The following is an 11,940-nucleotide window of genomic DNA, read 5'->3' as shown; positions in this document are numbered from 1 at the left end:
GCACCTCCCCCACCCCACCCCACCCGTGGGGCGGCACCGCCGCTGCCCCGCCTTGCGCAACACCCCCCCGACCGGTTCCCCCCCCACCCCACGGAGCTCCCGACCCGCCCCCCCGCGGACACGGACCCGCGTGGGGGATGTGACCCTCCCCCCCCCCCACTCGTGACGGGTCGGGGATCCCCCAGGGGCTCAAGGGGGTGAACTGGGGGGTGCCCGCATTGGGGGGTGCGGGGGACAAGCTCCCCCCACTGTGGGGTGACAACAAATTGGGGGGGGGGGGGGGCTACAGGACACTTGGGTCCACGGGGGGGTGGGGGGTGAAGGGGGATCCCGGGGGGGGCCCCCAAGGACAGGCAGGGGCCTGGGGGGGCTTGGGGGGGTCCCCAAGAACAGGCAGGAGGTGGGGGGGGTCCCCAAGGACAGGCAGGGGCCTGGGGGGGCTCAAGGGGGTCCCCAAGGACAGGGAGGAGGTGGGGGGGGGTCCCCAAGGACAGGCAGGGCCCGGGGGGGGTCCCCAAGGACAGGCAGGGCCCGGGGGGGGGGGCCCCAAGGACAGGCAGGGGCCCGGGGGGGGGGGGTCCCCAAGGACAGGCAGGGGCCCGGGGGGGGGGGGGTCCCCAAGGACAGGCAGGGCCCAGGGGGGGGGTCCCCAAGGACAGGCAGGGCCCGGGGGGGGGGTCCCCAAGGACAGGCAGGGGCCCGGGGGGGGCCGGGGGGGGTCCCCAAGGACAGGCAGGGGCCCGGGGGGGGTCCCCAAGGACAGGCAGGGCCCGGGGGGGGGGCACAGCGCTTTATTGGGGTCTCAGTTCTTGTAGCCCCGGCCCGCCCGGCGCCCGCGCGCCCGCTCGAACTTCCGCCCCTTGGAGCGCACGTAGGGCCTGGGGGGGGAGAGGGGGGTCAGGGGGGACCCCGGTGTCCGGGACAGCCCCGTGACCCCCCCAGCACCCAGCGACCCCCCCTCACCCAGCCCCCACTTCCCCAGGAATCCCATCACCCACCAGACCCCCGCTGGGACCCCAGCACCCACAGCCCCCCCCCTTAGAAACCCCCCAAGCCCCCCCTCCGGGACCCCAACACCTTGGTGCCCCCCCATCACCCCAAAATGACCCAGGCATTCAGGCCCCCCACACCAACACCCCACAAGAACCCCAATATCTGACCCCCCCTCCCCAGCAAAGCGACCCCAACATCCAGTCCCTGCTCCCCCCCAAAAAAAGCCCCCCCAATATCCAGACCCCCAAAACAGACCCCAGCATCCAGTTCCCACTCCCCACCCCCAAAAGAGCCCCCCAACACCCAGACCCCCCCAAAAAGGGACCCCAGCATCCACACACCACTCCCCACCCCCAAAACAGCCCCCCCCATTCACACCCCCCAAAAGGAACCCCAAAATCCACACCCTACCCCCAAAAGAACCCCCCCAACATCCAGACCCCCCCAAAAAGAGACCCCAACATCCAATCCCTGTTCCCCCCCCACAAAAAAAGCCCCCTCAGCATCCAGACCCCCCCAAAAAGGGACGCCAACATCCAGACCCCACTCCCCACCCCCAAAAGAGCCCCCCCAACACCCAGGCCCCCCAAAAAGGGACCCCAACACCCAAACACCCCCCTCCCCCCCCCAAAAAGGGCCCCCCACTCACTTGGTGTGGCTGTGGGGGGTCCCGGGCGCCTTCCCAAAGTGCCGATAAACCTCCCGAGCCTTTCGGGGTCCTGAGTGGGGGGACACAGGCAGACACAAAGGGGGTCACCCCACGGGTCTGGGGGGGTCCCGGGGGGTCCCCAGGGGTGTGGGGGCACTCACCGGAGAGCAGGACGGTGCCCTTGCCCTTGGGGGAGGCCATGGCCAGCTGGTCGAAGGTCAGGATGGTGCCCCCCGCCCGCAGGATGCGGGTGCGAGCCCCCCGCGTCACCCGCAGGGCGCAGAGCTGGGGAACGAAAAACACGGGTGGGGTGAGCACCAGCCCCCCCCTTCTCTGCCGCAGGACCCCCTGCCTCCCATGCACCCCGGGACCCCCCGACCTTCAGCTTGGGGACGTCCTGGATGCGGATGTCATCGGTGACGGTGCCCACCACCACGGCCGTCTTGTCCTCCCGCCCCGGCCGCTTCATCATCCGGATCTGGGGGGGGGAAATGGGGTGCTGGGGGGGGGCAGGGGTCCGGCTGCACCCCCCAGGGGTCCGGGGTACCCCCAGACACCCCCCCGAGGCACCCAGGGGTCCGGGGGTCTCGCCGGACGCGCCCCCCCATGGCACCCAGGGGTCCGGCTGCACCCCAAGGGGCACCCAAGGGTCCTGGGGTCCCCGCCGACACCCCCCCATTGCACCCAGGGGTCCGGCTGCGCCCCCCAACACCCCTCCCGAGGCACCCAGGGGTCCGGGGGTCCCCCAACACCTCCCCCATGGCACCCAGGGGTCCGGCTGCACCCCCAAGAGGCACCCAAGGGTCCTGGGGTCCCCGCCGACACCCCCCCATTGCACCCAGGGGTCCGGCTGCGGCCCCCAACACCCCTCCCGAGGCACCCAGGGGTCCGGGGGTCCCCCAACACCTCCCCCATGGCACCCAGGGGTCCGGGGGTCCCCCAACACCTCCCCCATGGCACCCAGGGGTCCGGGGGTCTCCCCTGACACCTTCCCAGAGGTCCAGCTGCGCCCCCCAACCCCTCTCCCCGGGGGTCCTAGAGGATTTTGGGTGCAGACAGCGTTATTTTGGGGTCCCTGCCTGCAGGGCGGAGGGGTTTGGGGGTCCCTCGCCCTCCCTGGGCGCAGAGCGGCGGCGTTAGGGGGAGACACAGGGACAGAGAGGACCCCCCCGAGGCACCCAGGGGTCCGGGGGTCCCCCCCGACACCGCCCCCCGTAGCACCCAAGAGTCCGGAGGGTCTGGCTGCGCCCCCCAACACCCCACCCCGGGGGGTCCCAGACCTCACTAGAAATAATTTTGGGTGCAAACAGCGTCATTTTGGGGTCCCTCGCCCCCCCGGGGCGCAGAGCAGCGGCGTTTGCGGGGGGACGCAGGGACGGAAAGACCCCCCCCGGGCACTCACCATGCGGGAGAGGGAGAGGGGCGGCCGGTTGGTCCGGCTCATGAAGAGCCGCTTCAGAATCACCTTGTTAAAGGCCGAGTTCGTCCGCCGGGCCAGGAACCGGTAGAGCTACGGGAGGGGGGAGAACACCGGGACCGGGTGGGGGGGTCAGCACCGGCGGGAGAGCGCCGCTACCCCGGCCGCCCCCCCGCTCCCCGCGGCCCACCTTGACGAGGAGCCGCAGGTAGATGTCCTGGCTCTTGGGCTCCCGGCGCCGGACTTTCCGGTCCCGGTTATGGCGGATATCGATACCCTGAGGGGGAAGCGGAGGGGGGTCAGGCCGCCGTTAGGCCTCAGCGGGAACCATCGGGCACCGGCATCGCCGCAGCGCCCCATCGCCGCCGCCATCACGACCCCCAGGCTCCCTCCAGCCTCCCCCGGCAGCGGCGGCACCGGCCCGGTCCCCCCCGGTGGCGGATGGCGGCGGATGCGCGTCTCCCCCCCCCAGCGCGGACCCACCATGGCGGCAGCGGCCGATGGAGGGAGAGGAAGGAGCGCGCCCCGCGCGGGGGGTTATGGGAGAGAAGCGACCACTTCCGCCCGGCGGCCGGAAGTGAGTGTGCGGGGCCGCTCTGCGCGGCGCCGCTCGTTGGTGCGGGAGGACTGCAGCGTCTAATGGGAAGGCGGCGGTGAGCATAGAGACGGAGTTGGTGGACAGAGAGTCAGCGCTGCGGAGGACTTTGGCGTTTAATTAGCGTTGTTAATTGGGTTGTAAGGCGGGCAGGCAGCGGGAGGGATAGCGGCGGGAGCCCGCCGCTGTTCTGGCGTGCACCGCGGCCCCGCCGACCGCGCCCGGCCCCGCCGCCCCGGGGCTTTTCTTTGAAAACCTGGCCCTGCCCTCAGCCAAGATGGCCGCCGCGGCCTCGCCCCCCAGGCGACCGTTGCCATGGCTCTGCCGCTCCTATTGGCTGAAGCGGCGGCCCCGCCCTCCGCGCCCCCAAGATGGCGGCCGTGCCCCCGCCTGACCCGTAGCGCCCTCAAGAAAGATGGCGCCTCCCCAGCGTCACCGCCCGTTGCTCCCCACAGCGGCGCCGCCCTCAACCAACATGCCGGGGCGCGACGGGGGCGGGGCGAACGCGGCGACGCGCTTCCATTGGCTGTCGGCGGGGGGCTCGGCGCCGTACGATTGGTGGGACGGCCGGGAGGCGGGGAGCGCTTCCGGGGTGGAGGGCAAAGCGGCCGGAGGGGAGAGAGGGCGACAACGGGACCGGCGCCCGGGGGGGGGGACGCGGGCCCGGGGGGGCCGCCCCGGGGCCCTCCCCGATACGGGGGGCCCATGACAGGGTGGGAGCACTGCGGGGGGGCGGTTATAACGGTCTGGGGGGGGTGACAACGGCCCCGGGGGGCAGCACCGGCCGTGGGCGGGGGGCAGTACCGGCGGGGGGGGGGCAATACCGGCCCTGGGGGGGGCAACCGCCCCTTGGGGGGGGGAACAGCCCCCGGGGGGGTAATACCGGCCCTGGGAGGGGGAAATACCCACCCGGGGGGGTAATACCGGCCCTGGGGGTAGCAACGGCCCCGGGGGGGGGCACTCCCAGCCCGTGGGGCTCGCCCCCCCCCCCGCAGCTCCGCCGCCTCCGGTCTCGCCCCGCCCCCCCCCCGTCCCGCCCCCCCCTTTTTCCCCCGCCCCCCCCCCCCGATGGGTGTCGGGCGAGGAGAACGGGACGGGCACCCTGCGCAGGTGGGGGGGGCACCGGGGGACGGGGGGGGCAGTGGGACGGGGGGGCACCGGGGGACGTGGGGGGCACCGGGTGTGTGTCCCTCCCCCCCTCCCCGTTCCCAACCCCCCCCCCCCGTCTCCCCTCCCCAGGCCCTGGCCGAGCCGCCCCCCCCCGCCCCGATGAACGAGGAGCCGTTGCTGGAGGGGGATTTTGGGGGTCCCCCGGGTGCGGGGGGGGGACCCCGTTTTCATCTCCGCTTGACCCGGCTGGAGCTGCAGATCCTGGGGGGACCCCCGGGAGGGGGTTCAGCGGGGGGGGGGACGCTGCGCCTGGCCGACGTGGTGGGCTGCCACACGCTGCGCGCCCCCTCCCTGCCCGCCGCCGCCTTCTTCGCCGTCTACGCCTACCCCCCCCGCTGCCGGGGGGTCCCGGGGGGGCCCCGGCGTCGCCGTCGAGCCCCCACTTTTCGGGTGGACGCGGCCCCCCACTACGAAGGGAACCGGGCGACGGCCGAGCGCTGGGCCCGCACCATCCGCTGCCTCGTCCGGGGGCTCCCCCTGCCCCCCCAGGCCGGTAAGGGGGTGCTCGGGGGGCGGTGGGGGAGTTTGGGGGGGGATCCTGTGTGTTGGGGGGGGGGGACCCAGGCGTTTGGGCCCCATAGGAATGGGGAGGGGACTTGGGAGTTTGGGGACCCCCCCTAGGAATTGGGGAGGGGACCCAGGTGTCCAAGGAACCCCCCAGGAATTGGGGAGGGGACCCAGGTGTCCGAGGACCCCCCCCAAGAATAGGGAGGGGATCTCCAGGGCTGGAGAGGGGACCGGGGAATTGGGGGACCCCCCCAGGAAACGGGGAGGGGACCCAGGTGTCCGAAGACCCCCCCAGGAATTGGGGAGGGGACCCACGGGGAGGGGACCCAGGAGTTCAGGGTGCTCCCCCCCCCCCCCAGAGGGGACCCCGGCCCCTGGGTGCTCCCCACCGGTGGAACGAGTCCGGCCCGAAAGCCGCCGCCTGCGGGTGTGGGGCGGGCGCCACCCCGACGCCGGGGTCCCCCCGGGGTACGGCGGGGAGGTGTGGCGGGGTGGGGGGGCGGGGGTGCCACGCCCGGACGCCAGGGTCCCCTTGAAGTGGGGATCCGGATGGTTGGGTCCCCACCCCGCCCCGTAGGGGATCCAGGCATCCGGGGGGGGGGGGCTCTGGGATGGGGACCCAGGGATTTGGGGGGGTCTCTGGGATTGGGGGGTTCTCCAGACAGGGACCCAGGCATCCAGGGGGTCTCTGGGGTCTGGGGGGGGGGGGGTCTCTAGGCAGGGACTGAGGTGTCCCGGGGTGGGGATCCAGGGGTCTGGGGGGTCTCTGGGATGGGGACCCAGGGATTTGGGGGGGGCTCTGGGATGGGGGGGGGGCCCCAGGCAGGGACACAGGCATCCGAGGGGTCTCCAGGTGGGGACCAGGGATCTGGGGGGTCTCCAGCCGAGGACCCAGGGATCTGGGGGGGTCTCCAGATGGGGACCAGGGATCTGGGGGGTCTCCAGATGGGGACCCAGGGATCTGGGGGGGTCTCCAGATGGGGACCCAGGGATCTGGGGGGTCTCCAGCCGAGGACCCAGGGATCTGGGGGGGTCTCCAGATGGGGACCAGGGATCTGGGGGGTCTCCAGCTGAGGACCCAGGGATCTGGGGGGGTCTCCAGCCGAGGACCCAGGGATCTGGGGGGGTCTCCAGATGGGGACCAGGGATCTGGGGGGTCTCCAGATGGGGACCCAGGGATCTGGGGGGGTCTCCAGATGGGGACCAGGGATCTGGGGGGTCTCCAGCCGAGGACCCAGGGACCTGGGGGGTCTCCAGATGGGGACCAGGGATCTGGGGGGTCTCCAGCCGAGGACCCAGGGATCTGGGGGGTCTCCAGATGGGGACCAGGGATCTGGGGGGTCTCCAGATGGGGACCAGGGATCTGGGGGGTCTCCAGCCGAGGACCCAGGGACCTGGGGGGGTCTCCAGATGGGGACCCAGGGATCTGGGGGGTCTCCAGCTGAGGACCCAGGGATCTGGGGGGGTCTCCAGATGGGGACCAGGGATCTGGGGGGTCTCCAGCCGAGGACCCAGGGATCTGGGGGGGTCTCCAGATGGGGACCAGGGATCTGGGGGGTCTCCAGCCGAGGACCCAGGGATCTGGGGGGGTCTCCAGATGGGGACCCAGGGATCTGGGGGGTCTCCAGCCGAGGACCCAGGGACCTGGGGGGTCTCCGTCCCACAGAAATCCTGCCGGAGCCGCGGCGGCGGCGGCTGCTGCTGCTGCTGAACCCCTTCGGGGGCCGGGGCCAGGCCCTGAGCTGGTGCCAGAGCCACGTCCTGCCCATGATCACCGAGGCCGACATCAGCTTCAACCTCATCCAGACCGGTGGGGGGGCCGGGGGGGGCTTAGGGGTGCCAGGCAGCCGCTATGGGGGCTGGGGGGGGCTATAGAGGGGCTATAGGGTGCTCTGGGGGGGCGTGGGGTGCTCCCCGGGGGGCTGGGGGCTGGGGGGGGGGGGGCAGGGGGCTGGGGGGGGGGCCAGACAGCAGCTATAGGGGCTGGAGAGGTCTATAGGGGGGTTGTGGGGTGCACTGGGGGGGCCTGGGGACTTGGAGGGTTGGGGGGCTGCGAGGGGGGTGTCAGACAGAGAATACAGGGGCTTGGGGGGACAAAATGGGCTGGGGGGGGATTGGGGTGTTTGGGGGGGGCTCAGGGGGCTCTGGGGGGGTGGGCGAACTGGGGTGGGGGTCCGGGGGATGCCAGACAGCAGCTATGGGGGCTGGGGGGGGCTATAGAGGGGCTGTAGGGTGCTCTGGGGGGGCGTGGGGTGCTCCCGGGGGGCTGGGGGCTGGGGGGGGGCAGGGGGCTGGGGGGGCCAGACAGCAGCTATGGGGGCTGGGGGGGGCTGTAGAGGGGCTGTAGGGTGCTCGGGGGGGGGCCTGGGGACCTGGGTTGGGGGCTTTGGGGGACCCAGGGGGCTCTGGGGGGGCTGGGGGGGCAGGGCAGGAGGGCTGGGGGGGGCAGACAGCAGCTATAGGGCTGGGGGGGGTATATAGGGGGGTTGGGGGGGCCTGGGGACCTGGGCTGAGGATTGGGGGGCTCAGGGGACTGGGGGGGGGGGCAGGGGAGGGTTTGGGGGTCCCTGGGGGCCATGGTGGGGTTTGGGGGTCCCTGGGGGCCATGGCTGATGTGTCCCCCCCCCCCCAGAACGGGCAAACCACGCGCGGGAGCTGGTGACGGGGATCAGCCTGGACGAGTGGGACGGGATCGTCACCGTCTCGGGGGACGGGCTCCTCTACGAGGTAACGACCCCCCACCACCCCCCAAAAAGGGGACCCAGGTGTCCGAGACCCCCCCCTCAGGCGTCGGGGGGGGGTCCCAGACGCGTCCCCGGCCCCCGCAGGTGGTGAACGGGCTGATGGACCGGCCGGACTGGGCTGCGGCGCTGAAGATGCCCCTGGGGATCCTGCCCTGCGGCTCCGGCAACGCCCTGGCCGCCGCCATCAACTTCCACGCCGGGTACGGGGACACGGGGGGGACACGGGGACGCGGGGGGGACACGGGGACACGAGGAGGGGACATGGGGACATGGGGATGTGGGGGGACACGGGGGGATGCCCCTGGGGATCCTGCCCTGCGGCTCCGGCAACGCCCTGGCTGCCGCCATCAACTTCCACGCCGGGTACGGGGACACGGGGACACGGGGAGGACACGGGGACGCGGGGGGGACACGGGGGGGACACAGGGACACGGGGGGATGTGGGCACATGGGGACACAGGGACATGGGGGGGACACGGAGGGGACGGGGGACGCGGGGATACGGGGAAGGGGGTCTCCCTGCGCCTGATGCGTGTCGGTGGCGCGTCCCTGCGTGTGCCGTGTCCCCGTGGCGCGTCCCTGCGTGTGCCGTGTCCCCGTGGCGTGTCCCTGCGTGCGCCGCGTGTCCGTGGCGTGTCCCCGTGCCGCGTCCCCACGCGTGACCTGTCCCTGTACCCGGTCCCTACATGAGCCGCGTCCCCGTGCTGTCCCCGTGCCGTCCCCGTGCCGCGTCCCCGTGCCGCGTCCCCTGCCGTCCCCGTGCCGCGTCCCCACGCGTGACCGCCCCCGCGTCCCCGCCAGGCTGGCCCCGGCGCTGGGTCTCTCCCTGCTGCAGAACTGCGCGGTGCTGCTGTGCCGGGGGACGCCGTCCCCGCTGGACCTGGTCTCGGTGACGACGGCCTCGGGCGCCCGCGTCTTCTCCTTCCTGAGCGTGGCCTGGGGCTTGGTGGCCGACGTGGACATCGAGAGCGAGCGCCTGCGACGCCTGGGCCCCGCGCGCTTCGCCCTGGGCACGGCCGCGCGCCTGCTGGCCCTGCACACCTACCGCGGCCGCCTCTCCTACCTGCCCGCCGTCCCCCGCAGCGCCACCGCCGACGCTGCCGCCGCCGCCGCCCCCGCCGCCCCGCTGCCCCGCGCTTTCTCCGATCTGGGACTCTGCGCGGGGACACCCGGCGACCCCGGTACCCCCGAGGGGGATGGGGGGACTGGGGGGACGTCGGGGACGTCCCGGGGCTTGGGGACGAACCTGGGTTTGGGGACAAGCCCGGGAAGAAGGGTGCTGCTGCTGGGGACGTGCTGGTGCGGGGGGACGCCCCGGTGCAGGGGGACGCCCCGGGACATGGGGACACCCCGGTGCAGGGGGACGCCCCAAGTGATGGGGACACGCCAGGACGTGGGGACATCCCCAGCTCTGGGGACAACCCAAGGCGTGGGGACGCCCCAGGACGTGGGGCCACCACGGTGCACGATGCCACCCCGAACGATGGGACCACCTCAAAAGATGGGGCCACCACGGTGCGGGGGGACACCCCAAGTCAGGAGGTCACCCCAAGGCATGGGGACACCCCAAGAGATGGGGACACCCCCACCCTTGGGGACACCCCAAGTGATGGGGCCACCAAGGTCCATGGTGTCACCCCCAGCCCTAGGGACACCCCAAGTGATGGGACCACCAAGGTCCATGGTGTCACCCCCAGCCCTGGGGACACCCCAAATGATGGGGCCACCAAGGTCCATGGTGTCACCCCCAGCCTTGGGGACACCCCAAATGATGGGGCCACCAAGGTCCATGGTGTCACCCCCACCCTTGGGGACACCCCAAATGATGGGGCCACCAAGGTCCATGGTGTCACCCCCACCCTTGGGGACACCCCCAGCCCTGGGGACACCCCAAAAGACGCCTCCCCCCCAGCCCCCCGCTCCCCTCCCAGTGGCCCAGTTGACGACTTACTGGTGCCACTGGGCCAACCGGTGCCCCCCAGCTGGGTGACGCTGGAGGGGGACTTCGTGCTGGTCCTGGCCATCTACCAGTCGCACCTGGGGGCCGAGCTGGTGGCGGCCCCCCGGGCCCGGCCGGACGACGGCCTCATCCACCTCTGCTACGTGCGGGCGGGGGTCTCGCGGGGGGCCCTCCTCCGGGTGCTGTTGGCCATGGCGCGGGGCGGCGGGGGGGGGGACACGGCCACCGCCGGACCCCCCCTGTCCCGCGTCCCCGCCCGCGCCTTCCGCCTGGAGCCCCTGACGCCGCGGGGGGTCCTGACGGTGGACGGGGAGCGGGTGGAGTACGGACCCCTCCAGGGGCAGATCCACCGCGGGCTGGCCCGGCTCCTCACCCCCGCCGCGCCCTGAGGGGGGCCGGGGGACCCCCGGGTCGTGGGGGACCCCTGGGGACACGGGGGACCCCCGGGGACTCGGGCAGCTTGGGGGGGGGGGGGGACTCAGGGGGACCCAAGGGTCAGGGGGACGCAGGCAGTCGGGGGCATCCAAGGGGTTGGGGGAACCCTGAGGGACCTGGGCGGGTGGGGGGACCCCAAGGGGTTGGGGGGACCCCGAGGGACCCGGGCAGGTGGGGGGACCCCAAGGGACCCAGGCAGGTGGTGGGACCCGGGTGGTGGGGGGCACCCAAGGGGTTGGGGGGACCCCAAGGGACCCGGGCAGGTGGGGGGGACCCCAAGGGAGCTGGGCAGGTTGGGGGGGGACCCCAAGGGACCCGGGCAGGTGGGGGGACCCCAAGGGAGCTGGGCAGGTTGGGGGGGGACCCCAAGGGACCCGGGCAGGTGGGGGGGACCCCAAGGGAGCTGGGCAGGTTGGGGGGGGACCCCAAGGGACCCAGGTGGTGGGGGGCACCCAAGGGGCCAGGAGAACCCAGGGGGTCCCCAAGGGCTTGGGGGGGTCCCCAAGGGAGCTGGGCAGGTTGTGGGGGGGACCCCAAAGGGTCGGGGGCGCCCAAGGGGTTGGGGGGGACCCAGGGGGACCCCAAGGACCCTGGTAGCTGGGGGGGTCAGGGGGATCCCAAGGGTTGGGGGGACCCAAGGGACCCAGGGGCGCGGGGGGGGGCAGGTGGTTGGGGGGACCCCAAGCGTTGGGGGGGGTCAGGGAGACCCAGAGGTCCCATGGGGGGGGTGGCGGCAATTTGGGGCGGTCCCGGGCGACCCAGGCATCCGGGTGACCCCCCAGGACCCCCCCCACCCCAGACTGGAGGGGACCCAGGCCCCCCCCCCCCCCAAACCTCATGCCCGGACGCCTGGGTCCCATTGGGGGGGGTCGTGCTGCCCCCCCCCCCCCCGTGACCTATGCAATAAAGCCGAGCGTGGAGTGAGCTCCGTCCTTAGGGGGGGGTCGTGGTGCCGTGGGGGGGGTCACGCGTGGGGGGGGTGTCTGGCACACGCAGGTCCATCCCCCCCCCCCCAAATTTGGCCTCCTAGAGGCCCCCCCCCCATCCCAGTGCCCCCAGTTTGGCCTCCCAGTGCTCCCCCCCATCCCAGTGGCCCCAGTTTGGCCTCCCAGTGCTCCCCTCCCATCCCAGTGCCCCCAGTTTGGCCTCCTAGTGTCCCACCCCCAATCCCAGTGCCCCCAGTTTGTCCTCCCAGTGCCCCCCCCCATCCCAGTGCCCCCAGTTTGGCCTCCCAGTTCAGGCTGCAACCAGCAGCAGGGTCAGAGGTTTATTCTGTACAAAAGCCCCCCCCCCCCGCCTTCCCCCCAGGGTGGGGGGTCGCGATCCCCCCCCCCCAAAACCCACGTGCGGGGGGGTGGGTGGGGTAGGGGGAGGGGCAGTAAAGTGGTCAAAGTGCAAGGGGGGGGGAGGGGACCCCGGATGCGTGGGTGTCCCCTCCCCCCCCACGGGTGGGGGTGTTTTTTTTGGGGG

General features: G+C 73.1%; 2 protein-coding genes across 4 annotated transcripts; one reads left to right on the top strand and one right to left on the bottom strand.

Annotated features, from left to right (window-relative positions):
• Positions 1–775: 775 nt before the first annotated feature.
• On the bottom strand, positions 776–3,651 carry LOC142074275 (large ribosomal subunit protein eL18). 3 transcript variants are annotated; one of them, XM_075134815.1, is made up of 7 exons: positions 3,543–3,651; positions 3,250–3,336; positions 3,045–3,152; positions 2,022–2,141; positions 1,804–1,927; positions 1,643–1,712; positions 776–878 (listed from the first exon to the last, which is right to left on the bottom strand). In XM_075134815.1, exons 1-7 carry the CDS (start codon positions 3,543–3,545, stop codon positions 803–805), a joined length of 588 nt encoding a protein of 195 aa, XP_074990916.1. In that variant the 5' UTR covers positions 3,546–3,651; the 3' UTR covers positions 776–802. The 3 variants fall into 3 exon arrangements, with proteins under 3 accessions (XP_074990916.1, XP_074990917.1, XP_074990918.1); XM_075134816.1 differs by having other exon boundaries at positions 2,022–2,120; XM_075134817.1 differs by lacking the exon at positions 2,022–2,141 and having other exon boundaries at positions 3,543–3,650.
• A 603-nt stretch (positions 3,652–4,254) lies between these two features.
• Positions 4,255–10,504, top strand: LOC142074350 (sphingosine kinase 2-like). The gene is given in 7 exon segments (XM_075134949.1): positions 4,255–4,367; positions 4,894–5,317; positions 6,998–7,141; positions 7,964–8,073; positions 8,076–8,275; positions 8,877–9,271; positions 9,274–10,504. Coding segments are annotated over 6 exon segments (2,394 nt in total). The 5' UTR covers positions 4,255–4,367; positions 4,894–4,923; the 3' UTR covers positions 10,425–10,504.
• Positions 10,505–11,940: the final 1,436 nt, after the last annotated feature.

This window comes from Calonectris borealis, chromosome 34 (genome assembly GCF_964195595.1).
Source record: "Calonectris borealis chromosome 34, bCalBor7.hap1.2, whole genome shotgun sequence".
In the NCBI taxonomy this organism is placed as follows: Eukaryota; Metazoa; Chordata; class Aves; order Procellariiformes; family Procellariidae; genus Calonectris; species Calonectris borealis.
This window is presented reverse-complemented; position numbering and strand designations above follow the sequence as displayed.